General features: G+C 61.4%; 3 protein-coding genes across 3 annotated transcripts; 2 read left to right on the forward strand and 1 right to left on the reverse strand.

The window, feature by feature from the left end:
- Positions 1 to 1,651: 1,651 nt before the first annotated feature.
- Positions 1,652 to 6,246, forward strand: SMIM35 (small integral membrane protein 35). The gene is made up of 5 exons (XM_042780021.1): positions 1,652 to 1,667; positions 2,865 to 3,140; positions 3,518 to 3,551; positions 3,712 to 3,841; positions 4,024 to 6,246. The coding sequence occupies exons 1-4, from the start codon at positions 1,652 to 1,654 to the stop codon at positions 3,815 to 3,817; spliced, it is 432 nt and encodes a 143-aa protein (XP_042635955.1). The 3' UTR covers positions 3,818 to 3,841; positions 4,024 to 6,246.
- A 415-nt stretch (positions 6,247 to 6,661) lies between these two features.
- On the reverse strand, positions 6,662 to 10,264 carry IL10RA (interleukin 10 receptor subunit alpha). The gene is made up of 7 exons (XM_033081568.1): positions 10,155 to 10,264; positions 9,316 to 9,436; positions 9,050 to 9,228; positions 8,638 to 8,804; positions 8,186 to 8,336; positions 7,901 to 8,025; positions 6,662 to 7,766 (listed from the first exon to the last, which is right to left on the reverse strand). The coding sequence occupies exons 1-7, from the start codon at positions 10,216 to 10,218 to the stop codon at positions 6,822 to 6,824; spliced, it is 1,752 nt and encodes a 583-aa protein (XP_032937459.1). The 5' UTR covers positions 10,219 to 10,264; the 3' UTR covers positions 6,662 to 6,821.
- A 9,360-nt stretch (positions 10,265 to 19,624) lies between these two features.
- On the forward strand, positions 19,625 to 23,910 carry TMPRSS13 (transmembrane serine protease 13). The gene is given in 13 exon segments (XM_033081515.1): positions 19,625 to 20,102; positions 20,105 to 20,143; positions 20,386 to 20,487; positions 21,151 to 21,273; positions 21,351 to 21,480; positions 21,692 to 21,784; positions 21,874 to 21,917; positions 22,153 to 22,321; positions 22,398 to 22,564; positions 22,901 to 22,999; positions 23,194 to 23,336; positions 23,421 to 23,573; positions 23,677 to 23,910. Coding segments are annotated over 13 exon segments (1,755 nt in total). The 3' UTR covers positions 23,692 to 23,910.
- Positions 23,911 to 25,784: the final 1,874 nt, after the last annotated feature.

Raw genomic sequence — 25,784 nt, forward strand, 5'->3', positions numbered from 1 at the left:
TGTGCTAATCCAGCTTTCCCAACGGTCCTGCTGCTGCCAGGTGTGTGTGGCTGTGCCAGCAGGAGACTGCAGAGCACCCACGACCTGCGGGTCCTCCGGGAGCTGCACCATCGTTGTGCCACTCACCCCTGCCAGCAGGGATCCTGCCCGCTCCCTCAGCCTGGCCAGGGATCCACCTGAGGCTCTGCAGGTGAGGGCACCCTCCCCACACTCACACCGAGGACCCAGCCCCCCTGGAAGGTGTGGGGACATCATCTGGCTGCATCCTCAGCCCTCGTGGTCCATGTGATGCCCAGACAATGTGGGATGTAGGGTCCAGCCAGAGGACCTGTGCTAATGTGGCAGATTTCAGCTTGAAAATTGTTTTACGGGCTGCAGCAGCGCTGGGCAGAGCTTGGGTCCCTGGGAGTCTCCCCTGGCAGGTCCTGGCAGCCTCCCCAGAGCATCCCAGTGCCAGCCCTGCTGCCGTGGAAGGGAGAGCAGCCCAGGAGCGCTGCACGGCAGGAGCAGCTCTTTCTGCTCCGAGGATCCGAGGGCTCTGAGGAAGCAGCTCGGGTTTGCAGATGTTGTGTCACAGCCCCGCGCGCCTCCGGGGCTTTGCTTCCTGGAGTGCGGCCGCGTACGCAGCCAGTCACCCTTCCCTGCTCGCTGAGCCTGGCATGACACAGGCTTTAGGCTTTCCGGGCACTGGGGTCAGGCAGGGGTCAGGCCGGGCTGACCCAGGGCTCTGAGTGACCCCCAGCATCCCCGAGCCGCACGGACACGGCCCCATCGCTGTCCCCTCCGCTGTCCGGCAAGGAGCGCTCCCAGCCCCTGGGGGCTGCAATTCCCGCTGTCCCCTCTGTGCTCTGCCCCCCTGCAGCCCCCAGGCATCGCCCCTGCTCTGCTCACCCTGGGCAGGGCTGCTCAGGGCCTGGCTCCTGCCCTGCCACCCGCTGCCGCTGATGTGGGGCAGGGTCGGAGGCTGTGCCTGGAGAAAGGCACGAAGCAGAGAGGAATTCTGCCCCTGGATGCCCAGTTCCCAGCTGTGCAGGGTTATACCTGTTTGTCACTTTTCCCTGCAGCCACAGGAGGTGTTTTTCCCTCTTTCTACAAAGAGGAGTTGATTCCCAAGTGATGCTCTGGTTTGGGGCTTTGAGAAGGTGGTCAAATAGAGCTGTGAGTGCATCAATCTGGGACATGTCTGACTGGGGCAGCTGGTGAGGGTCACCCTGTCCTTCCCCATCCCCTGGGGTCCTGCCTGGGACCTGGGCTCTACTTGGGCCTCTGCCACCTTCCTGGTTGCTGGGAGGTGGCAATCGGAGGACATGGCCACTCGGGCACCTTTGCCAGAGCTGGATACACCTGTGTCCCAACTGTCCCTGCCCCTCGGGCTCCCAGTACTCCCAGTTCAGCCTCTTCCAGCAGCGGGAGGGCAGAGCTGCCCACACAGGGCTGGGCACAGCAATGTGCCCTCTGTCGTGTCTGCTGCAGTTCCTCTGCTTTCTCCCTGCAAACCAGTTGGACCAGTGGGCCAGGACTGGTGCCCAGCCTCGCTGCTGTGTCACCAGGAGACGAGGGGACAGGCAGGACGTGCCAGGCTCCAGCACAGACCGGGCTCTGCAGCAGCAGCCTCCAGCCCAGGATAAGGAGAGCAGCTCAGCAGAGGGACATGGAGTCCCAGACAGGTGAGTGGGGGCTGTTCCCCCTCACGGGAAGAGGTGGGATGCTCATGGCCTGGGCAGTGCTTTGATGACCTTCCTCCCCTCTGCCTGTGAGCTGGGGTCGGGACTCACTGCTGGTGTGGCTCTGCCCGAGCAGCGCTGCTCGGAGCCATCCCCGGGATGTGGGCATCTCTGCTCCCAGGTGCCAGGGCAGGGATTCCTCCCACGCAGGGCACGGGGCAGGGCCTGGGCACGGCGCCGACACCTCCCACGGGCAGTGGGCGTGGGGACGGGGCAGTTTCGGCAGCCGGCTGATTCAGGGAGGCTGTTGCACCACGTTCCTGCCTCCCCGCAGCTCCTGCCGTGACTCACGGCTGCTGCGGCTCCCGGACCTCGCCCACACCGGGGGTCCCGGCGCTCCCGCTCGCCCCTGCCCCAGCAGAAACACTGGCCACCCACGCACCCTGAGCCGTGCCAGGAGGGCCGGCTGGAAGGGAAGGAGGGGCAGGGCAGGTCCTGCTCTGTGCTGCGATCCCCGGGAGCGGGTGGCCGATGCTCGGCGACCCCGGCTGGTTCCCCGTCCCGGCAGGTGGAGCGGGTGCCGCGGGTTGCAGGGCGCGCTGGGTCCCTGCTCGCTGTGTAAACACCGTGACCACAGGGGAAATGTTCTCACTCCGCTGGCATCTGCCTAAATTTAGCTGCTCTGAGGTCATCCCTTTCCGCCGTGTCCTCGCTCCCGGTGCCGCATTGAATCCCGTCCCTGTGCCCTGCGCTGCGGGGCAGAGCCCAAACCCCCCGTGCCCTCCTGGCACAGCCCCAGCAGAGCTGCCAGCACGGGAATCGATGCTCAGTGGCCGTGCTGGGCACCTTGGTGTCCCGGCAATTCCGGGAGCATTGCGTGGCGCTGGGAGGGGAGGGATGGGGCGGTGCAGAGCCCGCACTGCCCCGTCCGTGTCCCGAACCGGCCTGGAGCTGGCGGCAGCAGCTGCTCGTCCTGACAAAAGCATCCTCTAGAGGGAACTGCCAGCCCAGAGATGGCTCCAGCGCCGCCAGGAAAGGAGCATCACCCCACGAGGGCGCGAGTGGGACCGGGAGCGGGGATGCAGCATGGTCAGGGTGGCCACCTCCCTTCCCAGTGACCGTCCCACCTGCCAGCTCACCTGGGGACAGCGCTGGGCTCCGGCACGGGGCTTTGGAGCAGCAAAAATCTGTGTGCCACAGTCCTGGCAGAGTCCAGGCAGTCCTGGCAGTCCCCACCGTGGGGACAGCACACCCAGGAGAGTTATACCCCAGATCCCAGCTGTCCTGTCCCCGGCAGGCGACAATCGGGACCCCCAGCCTGTGTCTGTCTGCAGAGCCCCTCGTCCCTCTGCTTTCCAGGACAAGAGCCCATCAAGGTGATCGGGGTTGTTCTGGGCATCGGGCTGGCCCTGCTGATCCTGGCGAGTTTCGGCTACACCTTCATCCGCTGGTACCGGAGGGGCTACTCCCGGCGGCGTGAGTGCGGGCAGGGGACAGGGGACAGGGGACAGGGGGACAGGGGGACAGAGCAGGGGACAGGGGGACAGGGGACAGGGGGACAGAGCAGGGGACAGGGGGACAGGGGGACAGGGGACAGGGGACAGGGGACAGGGCACGGGTCCCTCAGAGCACGGGGCTGCAGGGACTGGGATGGGGGAACACGGGAGATGGGGACACCCTGGTGCAGGGGGGCTCTGGGCCAGGCTGAGGTGAGCAGGGGATGCACAGCAATGTCCTGGTGCTGTCCCGCTGCCTGTCCTGCCTGTCCCCACCCTGCCACGCAGACTCACGGCAAAGCAAAGGTGGGTTCATGGCTCTGACACCTCTCCCTCCTCTTCCTCCTGCCTCCCCAGGGCCTGACTTTGTCTTCAACTTCTACCACTCCCGGTGAGTGATGCCAGGGGGCAGCAGGGCCAGGCTGGCCGCTCCCTTTGTGCAGTGCCAAGGTGTCACACCCCCCTCCCTGTCCCAAATCCACCCAGTTCTGCTGTTGGCAGGGGCTGGAGGGGGACAGGGCAGCTCGGTGACCTCTCTGCTTTCCCTGCAGCGGGCTGGGGTCGGTGGCACTGGAGCTGGTGCCACCATTCAGCATCAGTGGCTCGCTGGGCACCTCGGGCAGTGGCTACGAGCCCTTCCACAGCCAGGGGCCGTGAGGTGGGAGCTGTGCTGGTGAGCAGGTAGGACATCCCCCTGTCCCCCCCACCCCCCAGTGCTGTGCCTCTCTGTGCTGCCTTGTAGCCCGTGGGAATCACAGCTTTGCTCAGGACAGTCCCCAGGGTTTTCCAGAAAAAGTCCTGCCTGTGGCTGTGGGGCTTCAGAGTCTTTCCCTGAGCTCTGGTTTTGGTTTCTCCCCACACAGGCTTTGGTTTGTGTTTCCTTCCCCATTGTCCCTGGGATGGGACAGAGGGACAGGGCTGGGTGCTCTTGCAGAGCTTCCTCTTGCTGCCTCTTACTCACAGCCCAGCACCAACAGAAAAAGCAACCAAAACTGGCCAGGGGAATTCCTCCATTTTCACTTCTGTAAGAAACGGGCCCTGAATTGTTGGATTTCAACTGAAATGGCAAAGGTGCAGTTTCTGTTGCTAAAAAAGCTTCACAGAACCACAGAATTGTTGGGGTTGGAAGGGACCTCTGGACACCACCTGGTCCAACCCCCCCTGCCCAGGGTCAGCAGGTGACACAGGAGTGCACCCAGGTGGCTTTGGAATGTCTCCAGAGAGGGAAACTCCAGGAATTCCCTGGGCATCTCCTCCACCTGCAGTTCTTTCGATGCAGCCAGGGTGCACAGGAGGTGCCTGGGCCGGCACTGGTGCAGCCTCCCCTTGCTTGGGATGGAGGGAGAGGATGCAGCCTCATCCCAGGATTCCCCAACACTGATCCTGGAGAAAACAGCCACGTTCCCCAGGGCTCAGAGACCTCCCAGCCTCCTGCACACCCAGACACCCAGCACCAGCCAGCTGAGGAGGAGAGCCAGGAGCCCCAGAACTGAGTGACTGCATTTGTGCAACTGTGGAAAATGCTGTGAGAAATGGGAAACCTGTCTCAGACCTCCTCCTCCTCCTCCATCCAATATCTGCCACCACATGGAGGTTGGTTCTGCACACTGCCACTACCAGAAAGTTCCTGTGGAGTGACTCCTGGAATTTTTTGTGCCAATTGCTCCCAGTCTCAGCAGAGCAGAGGCTGTGGAAGTGCCTGGGGCACAGGAGCAGCCAGGGGACATTCTGTGGCCGCTGAGAGGGGCCCTGCTTGGCCAGCGGGGGCTGGCGAGGCACAGGGTGCCTTGGAACCGTTTCTGTGCAAGTTTGTCTCAGAAAAAAACCAAATTAAAACTCGTGAGAGCCTCGTGGCTGTGTGTAGGGAAAGCAGTGAGGACAGAGTGGGATTTCCAGAGAGTCAGAGGGACCATCTGTGCTCTCGGTGGCTGAAGCTGAGCCGTGTGCTCTGAGCTTTCTCCTGGCTGAAAGGAGATTCTGCCTGCTCATGGAGAGGGGGAAGTGCCCCTTCCTGGGGCCTGGGAGCCCTCCGTGGTGAGCAGGATCCAGCAGAGCCCTGCATGATGCAGGATCCGGCCGTGGTGCCTGACGTCAGCAGCATTCAAAAGAAAAACAAGAAAAAAAAAAGCCGTGCTTTTGATGACTCCGTTTTCCAGAGGAAGTTGAAAAAAATGAAGAACAAAAAACTCTAACCCCGAAAATACACAGAGGCAGAAGAGATGGGGCCAGTGGAGGGGCAGGAGGAGGCTCCCCGTGCCCTGCACATCCCTGTGGGATGCAGGGATGGATCTCACATGGGAGCAGTGCCATGTGAGATGTAGGAGAAGGAAACACAGCAAGGATCAGCCCCCTCCTCCTGCCCGCGCTGGAAAAGCTGAAAATAAACCCAAAACTCTTCACCTGAAAACCACACTTCCCAAGGAGGGTTTCTGCCAGCAGTTTTACTTCCCACTGTGAAGGTTCCTGGAAAAGGAGTGACTTTTGGACAAACTTCCCTGGGGCCTGGAAGGTGACCCAGGGTGAGCTGTTGGGTCTCATCCTGTTTCCATTCTGATGACAACTGTTCACAGCATCACAGAATCAATTAGTTTGGAGAAGACCTCTGAGCTCATCGAGCCCTGTGACTGATCACAGCCTGTGACTGAACACCACTCTGCTGAGCAGAGCCCTGATTGTTGTGTTTCCTCCACCCCCGGGTCTGGCTTGTCCTGCTCCTGTCCCTCCCTGGGGATGTCCCACGGGATGTGCACCCCTGTGGAATCACCGTGAGCAGCCCAGCTCCTCTTCCCTGCTGCTCCTCTGGTGATTGCTCCCTCAAATTCCCCAGGGACAACCCCCCAGAAACTCAGGTGCATGAGGAGCTCGTGGAGAGTTCTCCTTTTTCCCAGCTGTGATGTGGAAACGCTTTTCCCCACGTGAGGCAAAGACACAGTGCCTCTTGCTGATGGGGAATGTCCAAATCTGGAAACAGAAAGCTCAGCTTATCCTTAGGACAGGATGAGCAGACAAACGGACCAAACAAATAGCATCACATCCTTTCTGTATTTACAAATGAAATGCAATAAATAACGCCTGTGTCCAGAACACAGACCATAGTGTGGCTGCCCTGGCTCATGCTGGGCTCGTAGGTGCATCCCATACCCTGCCCTGGGGCTGTCCCAGAGGGGCTGGATGCTGAAGGGTCTCTGTAGGGTCAGGAAAGTCTCTGTGGGCTCAGGCAGGGCAGCAGTCCCGTGCTGCCAGCAGCAGGGTGCTGATGTCAGGCTGACGTCTGCTCTCCGTGTCAGTGTTGCGAAAGGCTGGGATGGCATCACAAGTGTGGACATCAGCAGGAGGAGCCCAGCTGGCCCAGAAAGGGGAAGTGGAAGCACAGGACTGCCCCAGGCCCAAGGGTGACCCTGCACCCCGTGCTGGGCTGCTGAGGAGGGCAGGCAAGGCAGAGGTGCCCTGGTGTGTATCCTTGAGGGTGGGATGAGCCCCTCTAGCACAGCCCATCCCTGTCTCCTGTTCAGGGGGGCTGCCCACAGCAGGACTGGGGCCAAAGCAGCCCCAGCAGTGGCTGAGCTGGTTCTCCTGGCGCCAGGAACATTCAGGGGTAGCTTATCCAGTGGCACACGAGGTAGTTGGGTCAGAGCACAGGGCTGGTGGCCCCAGGGGACGGTCACAGGCGGCTGTCCTTGCTGTCCCCGCTGAGCTGGCTCAGGGGTTTCAGGGGTGGTGTGATCCAGCCGGAGCTGAGGCTGGAGACGAGCGGCAGCGTCCCCAGGAAGGCAGTGCTGTTGAAGATGTTCAGGTCAAAGGGAGATTTCAGATCAGGGCTGGCTTTGGAGGTCAGTGGAGCACCTGGAGCTGCCCAGCTCAGCAGAGTGGGGGCTTGGGGCTGGCTGGAGAAGTCCCAGGCAGGGGCTCCCCATGGAGCAGGGTCCTGTGTGGGGAGGTGCTGGGGAGAGGACTGCTTCAAATACCCCTTGGACACAGGCAGCTCCATGTCCAGCACGGTGTCAGTGCTGCCCAGGCCCTGCTCGGACCCTGTACAGCCCGAGAGGGACAATCCCTTGTCCAGGGCCTGCTCTGGCCCCACGGTGCCCTTGGACTGCTGCAGGTACCCCCTGAACTCCACATGGTCCTGGCTGGCGGCCGGGGAGAGCCCGGGCTCCCCTGGGCTGGCATTGCCGCTGCCAGAGGAGCAGCCAGGAGCAGGGCAGGGGCTCTCCAAGCCCACCCCGCTGTCCTCAGCCAGGGGCAGCTGCTGCCTGTAGCCCTGGGGCCCGGAGCCCGCGGAGCAGCTCAGGGAGGAGGAGGAGGAGGAGGAGGAGGAGGAGGAGGAGGAGGGGATGTGCAGGCAGATGCCGCTGTCAGTGCTGGTGCCGCTGCTGTCTCTGCTCCCCGTGGGCTCCAGCAGGCACTGCTGGTCCTTGGGCCATGCTGGGAGCTTCCAGCCCTGCTCCAGGGGCGGCTGGGCTGCGCTGGTGCTGCTGTCAGGGCTCCTGTCCAGCCAGGGCTCCTTGTGGCACAGGAAGAGCTGCTGGATGGGGTCTGCATCCAGGCTGCCCGAGGATGGGGGCTCGTGCTCCACCCAGAGCGAGCTCTGCTTCATGAAGGACTTCTGGGAGGGAGAGAAAGAGGGGAGTGAGCTGTGCTTCATCCCTGCTTGGTCCCTGCCTCTCCCAGCGCTCCCCAAGCCCGCACCCCAAAGGTGCTCTGGCCCCAAAGGGTGGCATGGCACTGTCCCTGCCTTACCAGGACAGACGGTGTCCTCACAGGTTTCCTTATGTAGGTACATGCCAGCAGAGCCCCCAGGAGGCCCAGCAACAACAGGGTGATGAAGAAGGAGCCGAGGATGTCGGGGAGAATCTCCGCGCTCCCTGTGAGAGAGGACGTGAGCAGGTGAGGGGGGAGAGGAGGATTCCTCAGGGCACACAGCACCCAGAGGCTGCCCTGGCGTGGAGCCCCACACTGCCAGGGCTGGGAGGCTGAGGGGGGGTCTGCACCCTGTGATTCCCCCCTTCCCTGGGTGTCACTTACTGTCCCTGTGGCCGGTGGTGACGCACTGCTCCTCGCTGCGTGTGGCAGGGACAGGTCTGTTGGCCAGCCCGGGCTCCACGCTCAGGCAGTACTCTGTGACCCACAACAGCCCCCTGATGGTGAACTCCGTGCTGTTCTTCACCACTGTGTCCTGCAACAAACAACAGGCTGGCACCTGAGAGCTCCCAGCTCCTGCTTTCCTCCCTCCTCCTCTCGGGGAAAGTCCCCAGGGTGTGTTGTGACAACGATGACAGCAGCTAGATCCAAAATCCCCACAAGAGCTGGAAAACTCTGCCATGAAACACGCAGAGAAAGCTCTCAGTGCTGCTGTGGAGGTGGGACAGCTCAGCATTCACCCCTGCAGAAGACCTTGCTTTATCAATCTGGTTTTCCACTCGAGCAGCACCGTGTGGGACAGATGGGGACAGCAGGGGAAGAGGAGCTGCTCTCACCGTGTGGTTGTCCTGTGTCCTCCTGATGTACACGTGGTACCGGGCCATTGCCTTCTGCAAGTCGCTGTGCTCGGGGGTGATGTTCCCGGGGAGCAGGGGCAGCTGCAGCCGCACCTGGATGGAGTTGCCCAGCACGGAGAGGCTCTGCCCCGCCAGGCGCAGCCCGGCTGGAAGGGAATCAGTGCCAACAGCAGGTCAGGGCTCTCCCTGCTCACAGCCTCAGCCTCTGCAGCACCAGACTGAGCTGTGGCTGTCCCACCCTCCCTCGGCTTGTCCCATCTCCCTGCGCAGCCTCCAGCAAGGTGTGGAGGGAAATTATCCCTGCTCTCATTCATCCCACACTTCATTCCAAGGAGCTCAGCACCCCGACCCCACCAACTGCAGCACAGGGCAGAGGCAGACCCCAACCCACCTTCCTTTGGGGAGAAGACGTTGGTCCTTTTCCAGGGGGACGTGAGGTTCCCGGACACAGCCCTGACCCACGCGAAGTAGCGCTGCTCCGGGTCCAGGGTGTAGTAGGTGAGGTCACAGGAGAGCTCCGAGGTGTTCGTGCACTCTGGGATGGCTGTCCAGGGAATACCCGTGCCATAGCTGAGGGGAGAAGCACCAGGGGTGAGCAGAGAGCTGGGATCACTCCGGGCAGGGCAGGACCCGCGTGTTGTCCCCGGTGTTACTCACACTTTGAGCTCCACGTCGTAGCTGGCGTTGCTGGGGCAGCCGTGCCCGGGCTCCCACCTCAGCAGGTGCCACCCCACCTCTGCATCAAAGCGCACCCGCTGGGGGCTGGCCAGCTCCTCACCTGTGGGGCACACGGGGAGCTCAGCCGGGGCTGCTCAGCCCTGTCCTGCCAGCCCCACACAGCCCGAGCACAGCCCGAGCACAGCCCCACACAGCCCGGGATGGTGACACAACAGCACTGACCACCCAAAACCTGCAAGCCTTTGCCCAGATTTCTCTTCCCAACTTCCAGGATTTACTCAGCCCCCTCTTCTCCTTCCTCTTTCTTTGGGGACAGCTCAGCTGAGGTTTCTCAGTGCTGTTCTGCCCCAAGAACGGAGCTGTATTTGCATCCCCCATCCCCTGCCGTTTGCCACCAGCTCTGTTTGGACTCGGCTTTCCTGTTTTGCTCATCTGCCTGGGTGAAACTTTTTCACACCTCCCGCCGGTGCCTGATCTCGGTATTGTCACCTGGCAGAAAAGCCCCTCTGATAACATCTGCCAGCTTTCCCTCGCAGGTTTTCCCTGCTGGCAAACACCCAGCCCAGCACTGCGACCCCAGCCCCGTGTCCCCTCACCAGGGGGGACAAGCCAGGCTGGTGCCCCTCGCTGAGCCTGCGGGCTCCCAGCCAGCAGGGAAAGGCAAGCAGTGAGCCAGGAACTCTGCTCCAAAACGCTGATCCGAGGTCTGAGCACCCAGCAAAGGCATCCAGGCTGTGACTCCAGATTTATCCCCCATCCCAAGGAACCCTCCAAGAGCCCCAACCAGCAGGGAGATGAAAACCATCCCAGAGACTCACCGTGAGCCAGGCAGGCCAGCAGCAGCGCCAGGCACAGCGCCAGGGCGGTGGCACAGGGGACCATGGCCACTCAGCATCCTCCGTGGCAGCAGGGTGAGCACGGGGCTGGGCTGTGCTCCGGCTGGAGCTCAGCACTCGTTTTTCCCCCAGGGGCTGGCTCAGTGACGTCTCGGAGGCGTTAAAACAGCGCCAGGAAAGTCACTGAGCAGCCACTTCCACTTCTCTTCGCTGTCCACCCACTCACCCCCAGCTAAAGCCTCAGCCTGGGCTGGGCTTTTCCGACAGAGCTTGAAAGGAAGAATTCTGGGGGCATTTCTGAGCAGAGCAGGGCCGTGCTGAGAAAGGCAAGTACGAGTCAGTGATGTGTGTGCTGCTTTGTTGTGGAGTGAGACAAAAGCACGGCACAGGTGAGCGATAGCACTGACAGTGACCTTTGCCCAGGTCACAGGGGTTTTCCTGAGCACAGCAGCTCAGCCCAGGTTCTACCCAGCCCTGGAGCGCCAGGAGGGAGTTCTGGCTTTCCCTTCCTTTGGGCTCAGCCTCCTGTCTCATCCTGCAACTCCCATCTCACCATTTCTGGGGCTGAGTGACAGCCTGTGTGCTGCAGACACCCTCACACAGCAGTGACATTGGAAATCCAGAGTGACACTGGGGCTGCCACTGTCATCCTGCAACTCCCCTCTCTCCATTTCTGGGGCTGAGTGACAGCCTGGGTGCTGCAGACACCCTCACACAGGGTGACATTGGAAATCCAGAGTGACACTGGGGCTGCCACTGTCATCCTGCAACTCCCCTCTCTCCATTTCTGGGGCTGAGTGACATCCTGTGTGCTGCAGACACCCTCACACAGCGGTGACATTGGAAATCCAGAGTGACACTGGGGTTGCCACTGTCCCCCGGGCTCTGGGAGCCCCCAGGTGTGTCTGTGACCCCACGGTGATGTCCTGCCTGCCTGGGGGTGCTGGGACCTGAATCACCACCCAGCAGACTGTGTGTGAGTGCTCTGCTTTCCCTCACAGCTTGCTTGAGGGCTTTCCTGGGGCTCTCATGTGATGGAGAGTGATTTTCCTCAAAAAGAGGAATTTCCCACTGGGAAATTAGTGGAAAGGACATAGATAAAAAGAGCAAGAGAAACCAAAATTGCTGTGCACAGACTCAGAGGGCATCATGGTGGGCACAGACATGCAGGCCCCTTTGAAGAACCAACTTAATGACCTGAAGTGGGAGATTTCTCCTGTTTTCCCTGATTTCTCCTGTTTTTTCCTTGACTTATCATTCCTGACAAAGGCCGAGGGCTTCCACAAACTCACAGCCTGTCTGGAGCAGCAGCAGCAGATCCCCTGCCTGCCCTGGGTTTGTTCCCACCCAGGCACACTAGCTGATGTCCTGCCACTCTGCTCTTGGCCCCTGAGTCACACCTGGCAGCCACTGAGCTGAGGAGTCCTGAGATGAAGCACAGCCAGTCCCACACAAAGCCACAGATTGTGTTTTGTGTCAGGTAATGACAATGAAAAGCAACGGGACCAAAACCCAGGAAAGTGGAAGTTCTGTGGAAAAGCCACAGTGGGGCTGGCCCTGCGGGTGAGGCAGTGCAGAGCCTTGGGAGAAGTGGTTGGCAATTTAGAGGAAAATGAAACGGCTGAGGAGGAACGAGAGTTCTGCAGAAATCTTGGATGGCGAGGGGGACATGGGCAGGAACCTGAGCTGTGCAGGGAGAGCACAGCAGAGGGGACAGTGTGAGCACAGTGTGAGCTGGGGGTGAGCTGGGGGTGACGTGACTGACCCTGAAATGCCTCCCTGTGGACACACCACAGAGAAAGCCAGCCCAGCAGCCCCTGGCTCTGTGCATCTCCCTCCCTGCTGTCCCTCAGGGAGCTTTCCCAGGGGGGCAGCAGGGTCAGGCAGGTGATGTGCACCCAGCAGGGTCACCCAGCAGGGTCAGGCAGGCCATGGTGCACCCAGCAGGGTCACCCAGCAGGGTCAGGCAGGTGATGTGCACCCAGCAGGGTCACCCAGCAGGGTCAGGCAGGCCATGTGCACCCAGCAGGGTCACCCAGCAGGGTCAGGCAGGCCATGTGCACCCAGCAGGGTCACCCAGCAGGGTCAGGCAGGTGATGTGCACCCAGCAGGGTCACCCAGCAGGGTCAGGCAGGTGATGTGCACCCAGCAGGGTCACCCAGCAGGGTCAGGCAGGCCATGTGCACCCAGCAGGGCAGGGATGGGGCCGCAGGGCTGGTTCTGCACAGCCCTGCCGCAGGACACAGCGCAGCACAGTGATCCTCATCCCAATTCCCTCATGCCTGGAGGTTGGAGCAGCTCTCCTGGGCTGGTGGAGCCAGCTCTGGCTGGGTGTTTTAGCTCCTCTTAAATGGCTGGGAGGGCAGGAGGGTGCAGGGAGGGCTCACAGCAGCGTTACCAGCAGGGAAGGTGAGAATTTCACCCGGGAGCTGCATGCATGCTGACATTTACCATCAGGCTGCTGGGGTCAAGCCACACACCCTGTACTCTGGAACTTGCTCTCTGTAGGTGGCTTTTGTAGCAAGCAATGAATGATTCCTGGAGTTGTTTTCTGAGAATCCCTTCCTGAAGTGGACCCAGCAGCTTCAGAGGGCACGGCTGGCTCAGGGTGTGCAGCTCAGTGCTCGGCCACCCCAGCACCCAGCAAGCACAACCTGCAGAGACACAAAAAGCAAACAAAAACCTCAGAAACCACTGCTGCCTGTGAAAAATACAGAGGGGTGTGCTGTGGAGTGAGGGCTGGCTCAGAGCCCCTCTGTGAGCTGGGATCCTGCTAGCAGGAGGGGTCAGAGGGATCCTGTGAGCAGGAGGGGTCAGAGGGATCCTGCGAGCAGGAGGGGTCAGAGGGATCCTGTGAGCAGGAGGGGTCAGAGGGATCCTGTGAGCAGGAGGGGTCAGAGGGATCCAGCCCAACTTTCCAGCTCAGGCAGGGCTTTGCAGCAGGGCTCCTCCAAGCTTGGATGTCCCTGCTTGTCCCCTACCCTTCAGATAGCAGGGGTGTGTGTGTGGGGAGCTGGATTAACAAGGGACTTACACCCAGGTACATGTGGCACTGTGGGCTGTCAGAAAGCACAGGATGGAGCTCGGCTTTTCTCCTTTAATCCGGGTATTTTCACCTGTTTCTGCCTGAGTTCTGGGTTGAGCAGAGCATCCCCCAGGTTGTGCCTGCAGGGGAGGCAGGAGGCTGCTGCTGGTGCCTGGGAGAAGCATTGCTCCATTAGCAGAGGAATAGAAAGGCCTCTAGAGAAACTAGAGGGAAACAGCATTTCATTTCCTTTAGAACTGGGAATTGTTGACTTCTGGGTCACACCAGCGAGGTTCTCCTGGGGCTGGGCACGGCTGTGCCTCCCCTTCTCTGTGCTTGGCTGGGCAGGAGAGCTGTGGCTGAGTGAGTGGGGGGCTCCGAGGGCAGGAAGGGGGGCTTGGGTGGGCAGGCAGCCAGGAGAGCAGTGGAAACCCGGGATGGTGCTGTTCCCTGCGGCCAGATCTCCCTGATATTGATTCCCGGGGCTCCACAGGCTGTGCCCCCATCCTGGGCCAGCACAGGACAGGTGTTTGTGTGGGTTATATCCCTGTTCCGTATTCCCGGGGCTCCGCAGGCTGTGCCCCCATCCTGGGCCGGCGCAGGACAGGTGTTTGTGTGGTTATATCCCTGATATCAATTCCTGGGGCTCCTCAGGCTGTGCCCCCATCCTGGGCCCGCACAGGGCAGTGTTTGTGTGGGTTATCTCCCCGCTCCCGATTCCCGGGCTCCTCAGGCTGTGCCCCCATCCTGGGCCGCACAGGACAGGTGTTTGTGTGGGTTATATCCCTTATATCGATTCCTGGGGCTCTGCAGGCTGTGCCCCCATCCTGGGCCGGCACAGGACAGGTGTTTGTGTGGGTTATATCCCTGATATCGATTCCTGGGGCTCCTCAGGCTGTGCCCCCATCCTGGGCCGGCGCAGGACAGGTGTTTGTGCAGTTGGGAAACCGGCGGCGCTGGGGCCGGGCAGGTCGGACAGGTTTGCTCCTGGCGCTGGCACTGACGTACGAGCCCGCTCGCCAAACAGCTCCTGCCCCGGCCCCGCGGAGCTGGCTGTGCTCGGCACCGCGCTGCTGGCATGGAGCTCTGAGCCCAGCCCAGCCCCGATCCCGGCCCATGGACGGAAAAAACCTCCCCGGTAAGTGCGGGCGGCTCCCGGCTCGGGCTCCGGGGATCGGGGGATTCGCTCCCCTCGGGTTTAGGTGGAGGGTCCGGTCTCTCTCTCCTGCTCTCCGGGGTGTTCCTTCACAGCAGCCGGAGGGAGAAGGAGCCGAGGAGCTGCCTGAGGAGCTGCTGCCTCCGGCACCCCTTGGCGCACGGAGGGAGGGCAGCCAGCAGCATCATCTGGTGCTGGTAGAGGTTCTCTCTCTTTGCCACACTGGAGCTGTGATCTGAGGGCACCAGCTGATGCTGTCAGAGGGATCTGGTGCCGCTTGGCACGTTCTGAGCCCTCCGGCACTTTCCAGCAGCGCTGCGCTGGTGGGCACAGCCCTGCTGCTCTCCCGGCAGCTTTCCCTGCGCCCTTTTGGGGCTGGGACCTGCTCAGCCCTGGATGTGGGGCTTTGCTGAGCATCCTGTCATGAGGAAAACATCCATCCCGGCTGGGCACCGGGCGAGGCAGCGAATAATTACCGTGCCGAGCAGCGCCGGCTGTGCCAGCGACATCCGGAATAAAGGTGGCGGTGACAGCGCGGATGGGGCTCCAGGGGAGGCAGAGCCAGCCCTGGCACCGTCCTTTTCCTGCCCCTTGGCTCGGGGTGCCAGCCAGGAGCAGGGCACAGGGCTCAGGCTGGATGTTGGCTGGCTCTGAGGAGATGCAGATGCTCTGGGCGGCCCCAGAGCAGGGTGGCATCACTGCATCCTGGGGATGGTGGGGCAGGAACTGGGATGGCCGCATGCAGACACAATTGCCCAATACTGGACAGCCCCACTGGCCACCTTGTCATTGTCACCGGGGTTAAATGGGCCATCAGGAGTGCCAGGAGCCACCCTTGGCTCGGCAAGGGCAGCAGCGTCTCTTTGTCTTTCCAGGCCTCTGTTTGCCCCTCTGGAGGGAGGTGAGCAGTGGTTTCCCAGCCCCTGGAGCATTTTGGGGTCTGTGCCCACAGGGTGACCTGTCCCTGGCACAGCATGACCTGTCCCTGGCACATTGGGCTGGCTCAGTACTCGCTCACTTGCAAAGTGATGCTGGCTGGCTTTGGGATCTCGCTTTGCTGTGTGTGTCAGGGTCCTGGCTCTGTCCTGTCGCTCTGTTCAGTGCTGGGGTCTGTCCCCTCCCAGGCAGGCCCCACTCAGCAGTGGCACTTGAGCAGGACATTGTTCCCCAGAGGGACTGGGCCCCTCCCAGGCTGGGGATGTCTTTGTCCCTGGCAAGGACAATGTCTCCATTGTGTGCTGGCTGAGCTGCTCTGCTCAGACAATCGGTGCCTCACAGCCAGGTGAAGGAGTTCCCAGCCTGGACACAGGGCTGTGAGCAGCTGGAGCCGTGCTGAGGGCAGGGGCTGAGCTCAGCTGGGGAGGAGGATCTGAGGCAGCACTTTTATTTTTATTTAAGCCAGGCTGCCTCCCTCTCTCCCCTCTTGATGCTCTGGATTTTTGGGAGTTCCTGTGTCCTTCTGCTCCAAGATGTGGCTGGGTCTGGTTGCAACACCCAGGTGTTCCCTGGCTTCCGCTTTCCCTCCCACTCCGAAACTGCAGGTGACTGCAGCCTGGTTTCCCTGGATGCTGAGCCTCCAGCCCAGCCTGGCTTTCCCTTCCCCTGCTGATTGTCCTTTGCTGCTGTGGGTTTGGGGGCCTTCCCTCCACATCAGGGCGTGGAGCTTCAGGTGCAAAGGGGATGAGCACCTCAGTGCTGCTGTCCTTGGTTTGGGTGCCTTGCCCAGCTCTGCTCCGAGCCTCGGAGCAGGGACAGGGACTGAGGTGCTGTTTGGAGCAAGGGCAGGGAGTGGGGTGGTGTTTGGAGCAGGGACAGGGACTGAGGTGCTGTTTGGAGCAGGGACAGGGACTGAGGTGCTGTTTGGAGCAGGGACAGGGCCTGAGGTGGTGTATGGAGCAGGGACAGGGACTGAGGTGCTGTTTGGAGCAAGGAAAGGTAATGTGGTGGTGTTTGGAGCAGGGACAGGGCGTGAGGTGGTGTTTGGAGCAGGGAAAGGTACTGTGGTGCTGTTTGGAGCAGGGAAAGGTACTGTGGTGGTGTTTGGAGCAGGGACAGGGACTGAGGTGCTGTTTGCACTCCTGACAGGTTTAGCAAAGGGCTCACACTGCAGACAGGCAGTGTCTGCTGTCTGTGAGGTGAGCAAAGCTGGCCAGGAGTCCCTGAGTGTCCCCAGTGTCCTTCCTGGATGTCCTGGAGGAAAGCAAACCACCTGTGTCCCAGCCAGGGGCTGGCTGTGCCCCTTCCCCACAGCTGGCCCTGGCAGGGATCACTCTGGTGGCTGCTGGGGCGTTTGCAGAGAGGCTGTTGGGGAAGGGGCTCAAACCACAGCGGTGCCTGTGATCCAGGCTCAGCTCTGCCTCTGACTTTTACTCAAAAGACAGTGAAGGATGAGTAAAGGTTTTGTGGGCAGGAGCTGTCGCTTGCTCACCAGGGTCATGCGCTCTCCTCGAGAGAAACATCTCTGCAAAAACCACCACTGTTCTCTGCACTGCTAACCCACAGCAAGAGCTCTAGCAGGCCCACAAAATTATTTAGACTTTAGACTTTTAAGGAACTAAGTAGCTGAAAATTCACCTGACTGTAGGAAAGGGCATGTGCTTCCTGCTGAGGAGTGCTCAGAGCAGTCTGACCTCTGGCAGGTTTCAGTGTTAATTTGATATATTTGCACTGGAGGTGGGAGTGCTGTGGCATCCAGCATTGCTGGCTCCCTGGGGAAGCTGGCCTGTGTTTTCCTTGTGTGATGGAGAGGTTTCTGCTCTGCAGGATTGTAGCTCTGCTGGTCTGATAAGCAAAGGGTTATGGCTTGCTGCAGACTGAGATGTGACACATCAGATGTCTGGAGATAGCACAAAATGCCAGGGGAAAAGGGTATTTACAAAAACCTCATTTCTACATAGACAGGAGGAATTCTTTTCCAAGGAAGGGTCCCTGGCATCCCCACATTGCTTTGCTCAGGACCTGCCCCAGCTCTGGCTGTCACCCACAACAGGCACTGAGGGCACCTGGGGATTCCCCACGATGTGAGTGCGTGAGAACTGAAATCCATCAGCGCTGTGACTGCTCGGGGTCACTGGGGGAGGGTCTGCAGGGCACCCTGCAGCCCCCCAAGCATCGAGGACAAAACTGAGGGGCTCTCCTGGAGAAGGCAAGGGTGCAGCACTGCTGGGAAATCCTGGAGCAGCTGCAGGCTTCTGGCAGGGAAGGGTGAGAGTGGGGCTGGTGCAGTGGAACAGAAAGTGCCTGTGCTCTGGAAGGTGCCTGTGCTCTGGAAGGTGTCTCTGCTCTGGAAGGTGTCTCTGCTCTGGAAGGTGCCTGTGCTCTGGAAGGTGCCTGTGCCCTGGAAGGTGCCTGTGCTCTGGAAGGTGTCTCTGCTCTGGAAGGTGCCTCTGCCCTGGAAGGTGCCTGTGCTCTGGAAGGTGCCTCTGCTCTGGAAGGTGTCTCTGCTCTGGAAGGTGCCTGTGCTCTGGAAGGTGTCTCTGTTCTGGAAGGTGCCTGTGCTCTGGAAGGTGTCTCTGCTCTGGAAGGTGCCTCTGCTCTGGAAGGTGCCTGTGCTCTGGAAGGTGCCTGTGCTCTGGAAGGTGCCTGTGCTCTGGAAGGTGCCTGTGCTCTGGAAGGTGCCTGTGCTCTGGAAGGTGTCTCTGCTCTGGAAGGTGTCTCTGCTCTGGAAGGTGCCTCTGCTCTGGAAGGTGTCTCTGCTCTGGAAGGTGCCTCTGCTCTGGAAGGTGTCTCTGCTCTGGAAGGTGCCTGTGCTTTGGAAGGTGCCTGTGCTCTGGAAGGTGCCTCTGTTCTGGAAGGTGCCTGTGCTCTGGAAGGTGCCTCTGCTCTGGAAGGTGTCTCTGCTCTGGAAGGTGCCTGTGCTCTGGAGGTTGCCTGTGTTCTGGAAGGTGCCTCTGCTCTGGAAGGTGCCTGTGCTCTGGAGGGTGCCTGTGCCCTGGAAGGTGCCTGTGCTCTGGAAGGTGCCTCTGCTCTGGAAGGTGCCTGTGCCCTGGAAGGTGCCTGTGCTCTGGAAGGTGCCTGTGCTCTGGAAGGTGCCTCTGTTCTGGAAGGTGCCTCTGCTCTGGAAGGTGCCTGTGCTCTGGAAGGTGCCTGTGCCCTGGAAGGTGCCTGTGCTCTGGAAGGTGCCTCTACCTCTGCTCTGGAAGGTGCCTCTGCTCTGGAAGGCGCCTCTCTCCGCTGCTCCCCGCGCACAGCAGCCACACCAGTGGCCACACAAGCCGGGGGACATTAGCGGTGCCGGTGCCCAGCGCCCGCGGCAGCGCACGGTTTGTGCCGGGGGTGGCCCCGCACGCTCCGCTGCTGCCCAGGGCGAGTGGCCCGGCCGCTCCCGCAGCCCGGGGTGCTGTGTGGATGAGCTCGGCAGGCACAGCCCGAGCAGGGCAGGCTCAGCCCGAGCAGGGCAGGCTCAGCCCGAGCAGGGCAGGCGTGTCCCGGTGCGCTGAGCTGGGCTCGGAGCTGCGCGGGACGCGTGGCCACGCCGGGGCTGTGACTCACGGATAATGGCCAGGAAGTTACACCAGCGCATCGCCACGGAGGGCACAGCCGCATTCGCAAAGCACGAGCCCCAGCAGCCTCACGACCTGCTCATTAGGGCTCCTGCTTGCCGGCAGGAAACACGAGGGGCGAGAAAACCCCGCTGGAAGGGGTCCCGTCCCCGTCCTGCCCGTCCCGAAGCTGCGCTCAGCCCGAGCGCTCCTCCTCGCTGGCTTGGCAGGGAAAGGGATGATTTCTGCTCATGGAGAAAGGTGAAGGGCCAAAAATCGGACTGGCATCCCAGAGGATGTGTTAGAGCCCATCTCTGGGTGGTCAGTGGTCCCTGCAGGGTGGTGGCTCCACTTGTCCCTGGGTTCCCTTCAGAAGTGCTGTTACCGAATCCCAGAATGGTCCGGATGGAAAAGGATTGAAAGCTCACCCAGTTCCAGCCCCCTTCCACGGCAGGGCCACCTTCCATCGGACCAGGCTGCTCCAAGCCCCATCCATCCCACAAAGGGTAGAGGAAGCAGCATTTATTTTGGGATTTGTTCGCAGGTCCTCTCTGGAGGAAAATGAGAGGCTCTGGATTCTGTCACCAAGGGAACATTTGGAAGAGTGCATTTTGAGGAAAGGAAAACAAATACATATTCTTTTGTGAATTCATGGATCAGGAGTGACACAACTGCAGAGCAGCATTCCAGGGTGCAGGACGTTTCAGGGCTTGGAAAACACCGATTATAAGTGTTACTAAATGACAGCTGGAAATTGCACTGTATTTTTCAAATGGCTAATTAAGGATAGATGCATAAATTGGGGCACTGGCCCCGTGGAACTGGGCCACGGCATGACTGTCACCATGCCAAATACCCGGCTGATTGCTGGGCTCACTGTGACAGCTTTGGGGAGTTCAGCTGCCTGAAGGGGACAAACCCGGTGACAATCAGGTTTTTGGCCATCCTGGGTGGGATATGGCTCAGGTTGTGGTACAGAGACACTGAGGGGGTGACTCTCCATGAGGGTCATGTTGTGGTGCTGAGGGGCACAGCTCTGTCTCTGCTTTGCTTTCACCTTCACGGCTGGGAGGGGACAGCTGGGGGACTCTGGTGGGCAGCAGCCACTGCCGGTGACAGTCCCCTCTGCCCACAGACCACTGCCTCGCCCAGCAGTGTCCCCCCCAGCCTCCTCCATGTCTCCAAGGTCAGCAGCATCTTCGGTGCCCGACCCCCGCAGCCTCGAGAGAACGTCCTGGGCATCAGCTTCAAACCCTACAGCCCCGAGTCCGGCCCGGCCCGAGCCCCTGCTCGGCCTGTGAGAGCACACGTAAGGACGGGCTGATCCATGGCCCCGCTCCCTCTCAGCATGGGGAGGGATGGAGGGAGGCAGGGATGTCACAGCCAGCCACGGGCTGGTGTTTCCCTGGGCTCTGAGGGGTGTGGGGGGCACTGAGGCACAGGGAGGGTTGGGGTGTGCATGGCCCTGCTCTCCCACAGCCCACGGGTGGGCAGCAGGGTCTGGGTGCCCGGAGGAGGCACCCTCTGACCCTGCCTCTGCCCTGCTGCCAGGATCCTCCATGTTCAGAGCTCCCTGCATGAGCCAGCGGCGGCTTGCGCTCATCTTCTGCGTCTCCGTCCTCATCGTGCTGCTCATCGCCCTCATCCTGCTGTGTGAGTGGGGTCCCAGCCCGGGGGGCTCCAGGCTCCTGGAGGGGACCTCAGAGGAGAGTCTGGGGGACACCCACACTGGGAAATGCTACAGGGAAACCCCTGGCCCAGGGACAGGGATGTGCTCTTCCCATTCCCTGAGTGTTCCTGACCTCTGGTGGAGAGACAGGGGCTGGGGAGAGCAGAAAAGGAGATCTGCTGCCTGCGCTGGTGGCAGTGTTTGGGAGGTTGGGGCTGCAGCGTGCTTTCCTTCTGCTGGGCTTACTCTGGTGGGCAGCAGGGCAGCCAGCAGCACCCACAGCCCTCCCCAAGATTAATCATGGTCCATAGGCAGAACAGGCACAGGGGAATCGCTTTAATCCTGGTGACATCCAGCTCCACTCCAGCCAGTGGGCTTGAAGCACTCCCAGGCTGAATGCATTTGCTGTGGGTGAAGGGAGAGGGGCTCACAGCAGCTGGGCAGCACAGGGGGGTGCTCAGGGTGGTCAGTCCTCCCCCAGCCCTGTGTCCAGCAGCTCCTCACTCGGCTCAAACACACCTCATGCTCACGCCCGGTGATTTGGAATGTTTCTGTGCCTGGCACACCTCCAGATGCCCACCCAGGTGGGTCACAGCCCTTGACCCACGGCCAGCCCTGGCCTCAGTGGAGTGTTCTCCTGCTTGCAGTCATGTTCTGGCGGTCGCAGACGGGCATTGTGTACAAGGAACCAGCAGAGAGCTGCAAGGACGGCGCCGTGCGCTGCGACGGCATCGTGGACTGCTCCCAGAGGAGCGACGAGCTGGGCTGTGGTGAGGCACCCAGAGCTGGGATGGGGGAATGAGGGGAGCCCCGGGAGCAGCCCTGACCCTCCTGCTCCATCCCACAGTGCGCTTCTCATCCGATGAATCTCTGCTCCACGTCTACTCCAGCACCGAGAACCAGTGGCTGCCGGTGTGCAGCAGTGACTGGGACGAGTCCCTCTCCAGGAAAACCTGCCGCCAGCTGGGATTCCAGAAGTAATTCCTGCAGGATGGGTTGTTCTGCTGGGGTGCTAGGGCCTGCCAGACCCCTGCCCTGACTGAGAGCAGGGTCTGCTGTGCTGTTTCCCTCACTGTTGTGTTTTCCTGTTGGAAGGGAGCGTGTCCAGCGCTCTCTGGGCATAATGCAGGGATGAAATGGTCAGTGCTGGGTGGGGGGACCCTCACTGCCTGTCCTCTCCCCTCACAGCGCCTCACAGACCGAGTACATCCCCCTGCGTGTCCCTGGCAAGAGCCTCACGGTGACTGATGAGCGAGACACCATCCAGCAGAGCCTCAACAGGTACAGGGTCCCCTCCTAACCTAACCCTGCCCCTGCCCTGGTGCCACAGCAGTGGGGCTGAGGCTGGGTGTCCCTCCTCTCTCCCGCAGCTCCCAGTGTCTCACAGGAAAGTACGTCTCCCTGAGATGCACAAGTAAGGAGCTGGCTGGGACACAGATAAGGGTGGGCTCCTTCCCACAGGCTTGGGACACTTCCCCCCTGCTCAGCACAGGGCTGGGCAAGTGGGATGTGTTCTAGCGAATGTTCTGGGTGATAGAAAACTGCCAGCATCGCATTCCCTGCAAATAGATGGGTGGTGGGATTGTGTGTGCCCCCTCCACTCTCCCCTTCCCCCCGAGCCTCTCTCCCAGCCCTGCTCTCCCCTCCAGCCTGTGGGCAGAGGATTTCTGGCCGGATCATCGGTGGCAAGGAGACCTCTGTGAACAAATGGCCGTGGCAGGTCAGCGTGCAGTACGGGCCCATCCACATCTGTGGTGGCACCATCATCGACGCTCAGTGGGTGCTCACCGCTGCCCACTGCTTCTTCATGTGAGTGCTGTGCCAGCCCCAGCACCCAGCCCAGCCCCACAGCCGGGTCTCACTCCCTCCTGCCCCTCTCACCTGCCAGGAACAGCGTGAAGATCCTGGACGACTGGAAGGTGTATGGGGGGGTGTCGGACCTGAAGCAGCCCATGGAGGGCATCCCCGTGTCCCAGGTCATCATCAACTCCAACTACAGCGACGACCACGACGACTACGACATCGCCCTCATGAAGCTCTCCAGGCCACTGACACTCTCAGGTGAGGTGTCTCAGCTTACCTGGGTGGTGTTTGGGGCAGGGGGATGGACAGGACCGAGAGGCTGCTCTGGTGCCCTGGGAACCGTGGGGTGTGTGGGGCTGCTCCCAGCTGCAGCATCCAGCTCTGCTGTGGCCACCTTGCTTTTCCCATGGCTAGGAAGGGTCTGGTAGCCACAGCCGTGCCACAGCCCCACATGAGGCCAGGGAGACCTCGCTGGATGGGCAGAGAGGGCAGCCTCTCCTGCGGCCCGTGGTTCTCACTGGCTGCAGGGCTGTCAGGATTTCTCTCCCGGTGATTCATCCTCGCTCCTCGCCCTGCTCCATCCCTCTCCTCCAGCCCAGGTGCGCCCCGCCTGCCTGCCCATGTACGGCCAGCGATTCCAGACCGGCAGGTCCTGCTTCATCACCGGCTTCGGGAAAACCAGGGAGAATGAAGGTGAGGGAGGAGTGTGACTCCCTGCAGGCAGCTCCTGCCCACGGGCACAGCCCCACTGTGGCCCTCGAGGGCTTTCCCGCAGGGATAACTCTGGGCATTGCCCTCCCAGCAGAAAGGAGATGTGAGAAGCACCAGCTTCCTCCCCTCGTGGGATGGCGAGGCCCCCCCTGCCCACAGCTCTTCCTGCCTTGCAGATAACACATCCCCAAAGCTGCGGGAGGCCGAGGTGAAGCTGATCGACTACAAGATCTGCAACAGCGACAAGGTGTACGAGGGCTACCTGACCCCCCGCATGATGTGCGCCGGCTACCTGCAGGGAGGGAAGGACGCCTGCCAGGTGAGCGGGGGCACCCCAGGGCACAGCTGCCCGATTTGGGGCATCTCCTGTCCCCCTCCTCACTGCTCTGCCCCTCTGAGCCAGGGTGACAGCGGAGGGCCCCTGGTCTGCGAGGACGATGGCCGCTGGTACGTGGCCGGGGTGACGAGCTGGGGGACAGGATGTGGCCAGAAGAACAAGCCCGGAGTGTACACACGTGTGACAAAGCTCCTCAGCTGGATATACAGCAAAATGGAGGTGAGCTGGCAGGGCTGTGCCTGGGCAGGGTGGCCCTGCACAGGGGCTGTACCCCAGCCCAGCCCCTGGCACCTCACCCCGCTCTCCTCTCTGTCCCTTGCAGAGCGAGAACGACTAAGGGCTCGAAGGGATGGACACTTGTGCCCCTCTGGCCAGCACAGGCCACAGCCCCAAGCTGCTGCCAGGGCACGATGCCACCAGCCAAGCCCCCACCTCTCTCTGGACTGTGCGTGCAGCCAGGGACCTGTGGCTGCCCCCAAACTCCGAGAACAGCACCTGCAAAGTGACCCTGCCCTCGCCTGGCGCCGGGGGTGACACGGTGGTGGCTGGGCACAGCACCCAGCCAGGACACAGCCCATGCCAGCAGCTGGCCGTGCTGGCTGGGGGACACCTCCTTGCCCCGTGTCTGTGGGTGTTCTCCTGTAAATAGACCTGTCTGGCCAGGGTGTGCGAGTGCTTCCTGGCAGGGCCGTGGCACACCCAGCGGGCCGGGGGCTGCCAGCAGTGCCCGTGGAGAGAGAACTGTCTCCTTTGGCCAGGTCACAGCTGTGCAGGGTGTGACAGCCTGCCCACACTGCCCACACCTCCGGGGACAGGCTGGTGGCGAAGGGGAGCCCCGAGGTGCGGATATTCCACCCCCTGGGAGGGGCAGCCGCTGCTCTCGCGTTTGTGGAGGGATTTCAGAGATTTTATGAGATGTCCCTCCCCACGAAGGAAATGCCTTCTGTTTATTTTTCCATGCCGTGGCTGTGGTCTGAGCCAGCGCTCCCTCCCAGGACTGCGGCCGCTCTCTCTGCTCAGGGAGGGATTGGGGCACCCTGGGGGTGGCTGTGGGAGGTGTGACAGAAACCAGCAGCAGCCAAAGGCCACGCTGGAGTGTGGCTCAGAGCCATCACCCTGGTGGGCAGTGCCCAGTGTGAGCAGCCCTGGATCTCTGCTGTGAGCTCTGCAGTGCCCAGTGTGAGCAGCCCTGGCTCTGTGAGCTCTGCAGTGCCCAGTGTGAGCAGCCCTGGATGTCCCTGCTGTGAGCTCTGCAGTGCCCAGTGTGAGCAGCCCTGGCTGTCCTGCTGTGAGCTCTGCAGTGCCCAGTGTGAGCAGCCCTGATCTCTGCTGTGAGCTCTGCAGTGCCCAGTGTGAGCAGCCCTGATCTCTGTGCTGTGAGCTCTGCAGTGCCCAGTGTGAGCAGCCCTGGCTGTCCCTGCTGTGAGCTCTGCAGTGCCCAGTGTGAGCAGCCCTGATCCCTGCTGTGAGCTCTGCAGTGCCCAGTGTGACCTGGATCTCCTGCTGTGAGCTCTGCAGTGCCCAGTGTGAGCAGCCCTGATCTCTGCTGTGAGCTCTGCAGTGCCCAGTGTGAGCAGCCCTGGCTCTGTGAGCTCTGCAGTGCCCAGTGTGAGCAGCCCTGGCTCTGTGAGCTCTGCAGTGCCCAGTGTGAGCAGCCCTGTCCTGCTGTGAGCTCTGCAGTGCCCAGTGTGAGCAGCCCTGATCTCTGCTGTGAGCTCTGCAGTGCCCAGTGTGAGCAGCCCTGCTGCTGTGAGCTCTGCAGTGCCCAGTGTGAGCAGCCCTGATCTCTGCTGTGAGCTCTGCAGTGCCCAGTGTGAGCAGCCCTGGATGCCTGCTGTGAGCTCTGCAGTGCCCAGTGTGAGCAGCCCTGATCTCTGCTGTGAGCTCTGCAGTGCTGCCTCCTGCCTGCAGGAATGGCACAGCCAGCCTGTCCCCACTGCCCACACCCCAGCAGGGACACATTTCCCTCGGGAAACAAGCGCTGGCATCTCCTGGTGGATGCTGGGGCACACAGGGAGATGCCCAGGGTGAGCATTCCTGCTGCCCTCCCCAGCCCTGTGGTCAGCTGCAGGGGGGTCCTGTGAGCCTGGCCACCCTGCACTCTTCCAATAAATGTTTTGGTAGTGCCCCATGTGGAGATGGCTCTTTGGGATGGGCTGGGAAGGAAGCAGCCGTGTGCCAAGGATCCCTGGGGCTTGGCATGGAGTGGCCCTTCCTGCCCTCACCCTCTGGGTCACTGCTCAAGGCTGGGAGAAAAGGGAGGGTTTTGGTTGCTCAGGTCCTGGGAACATCCCCTGTGCTTCCAGCACTGACCACTCCCTCTGGAGCAGGCTGTGGGCAGCTGTGGTTTGTGTTGGGATTTGGCTGCAGGTCTGGCCGGGTTTTGGGTGTGCAGAAAGCCCCTGGCCTCTCCTGGCACTGGGGCTGTCA

This window comes from Catharus ustulatus, chromosome 28 (genome assembly GCF_009819885.2).
Source record: "Catharus ustulatus isolate bCatUst1 chromosome 28, bCatUst1.pri.v2, whole genome shotgun sequence".
Lineage (NCBI taxonomy): Eukaryota > Metazoa > Chordata > Aves > Passeriformes > Turdidae > Catharus > Catharus ustulatus.

Bases quoted from the DNA above. Each gene is read 5' to 3' on its own strand.
- IL10RA (XM_033081568.1), bottom strand. From the start codon at position 10,218: ATGGTCCCCTGTGCCACCGCCCTGGCGCTGTGCCTGGCGCTGCTGCTG. The intron at 9,229-9,315 runs GTGAGTAACACC...TTCTCCCCTCAG, and splicing joins TACGACGTGGAGCTCAAAGT to CTATGGCACGGGTATTCCCT. The intron at 8,026-8,185 runs GTAAGTGACACC...CCTCTCTCACAG, and splicing joins CACCACCGGCCACAGGGACA to GGAGCGCGGAGATTCTCCCC.
- SMIM35 (XM_042780021.1), top strand. The intron at 3,141-3,517 runs GTGAGTGCGGGC...CTGCCTCCCCAG, and splicing joins GAGGGGCTACTCCCGGCGGC to GGCCTGACTTTGTCTTCAAC. The intron at 3,552-3,711 runs GTGAGTGATGCC...CTTTCCCTGCAG, and splicing joins TTCAACTTCTACCACTCCCG to CGGGCTGGGGTCGGTGGCAC.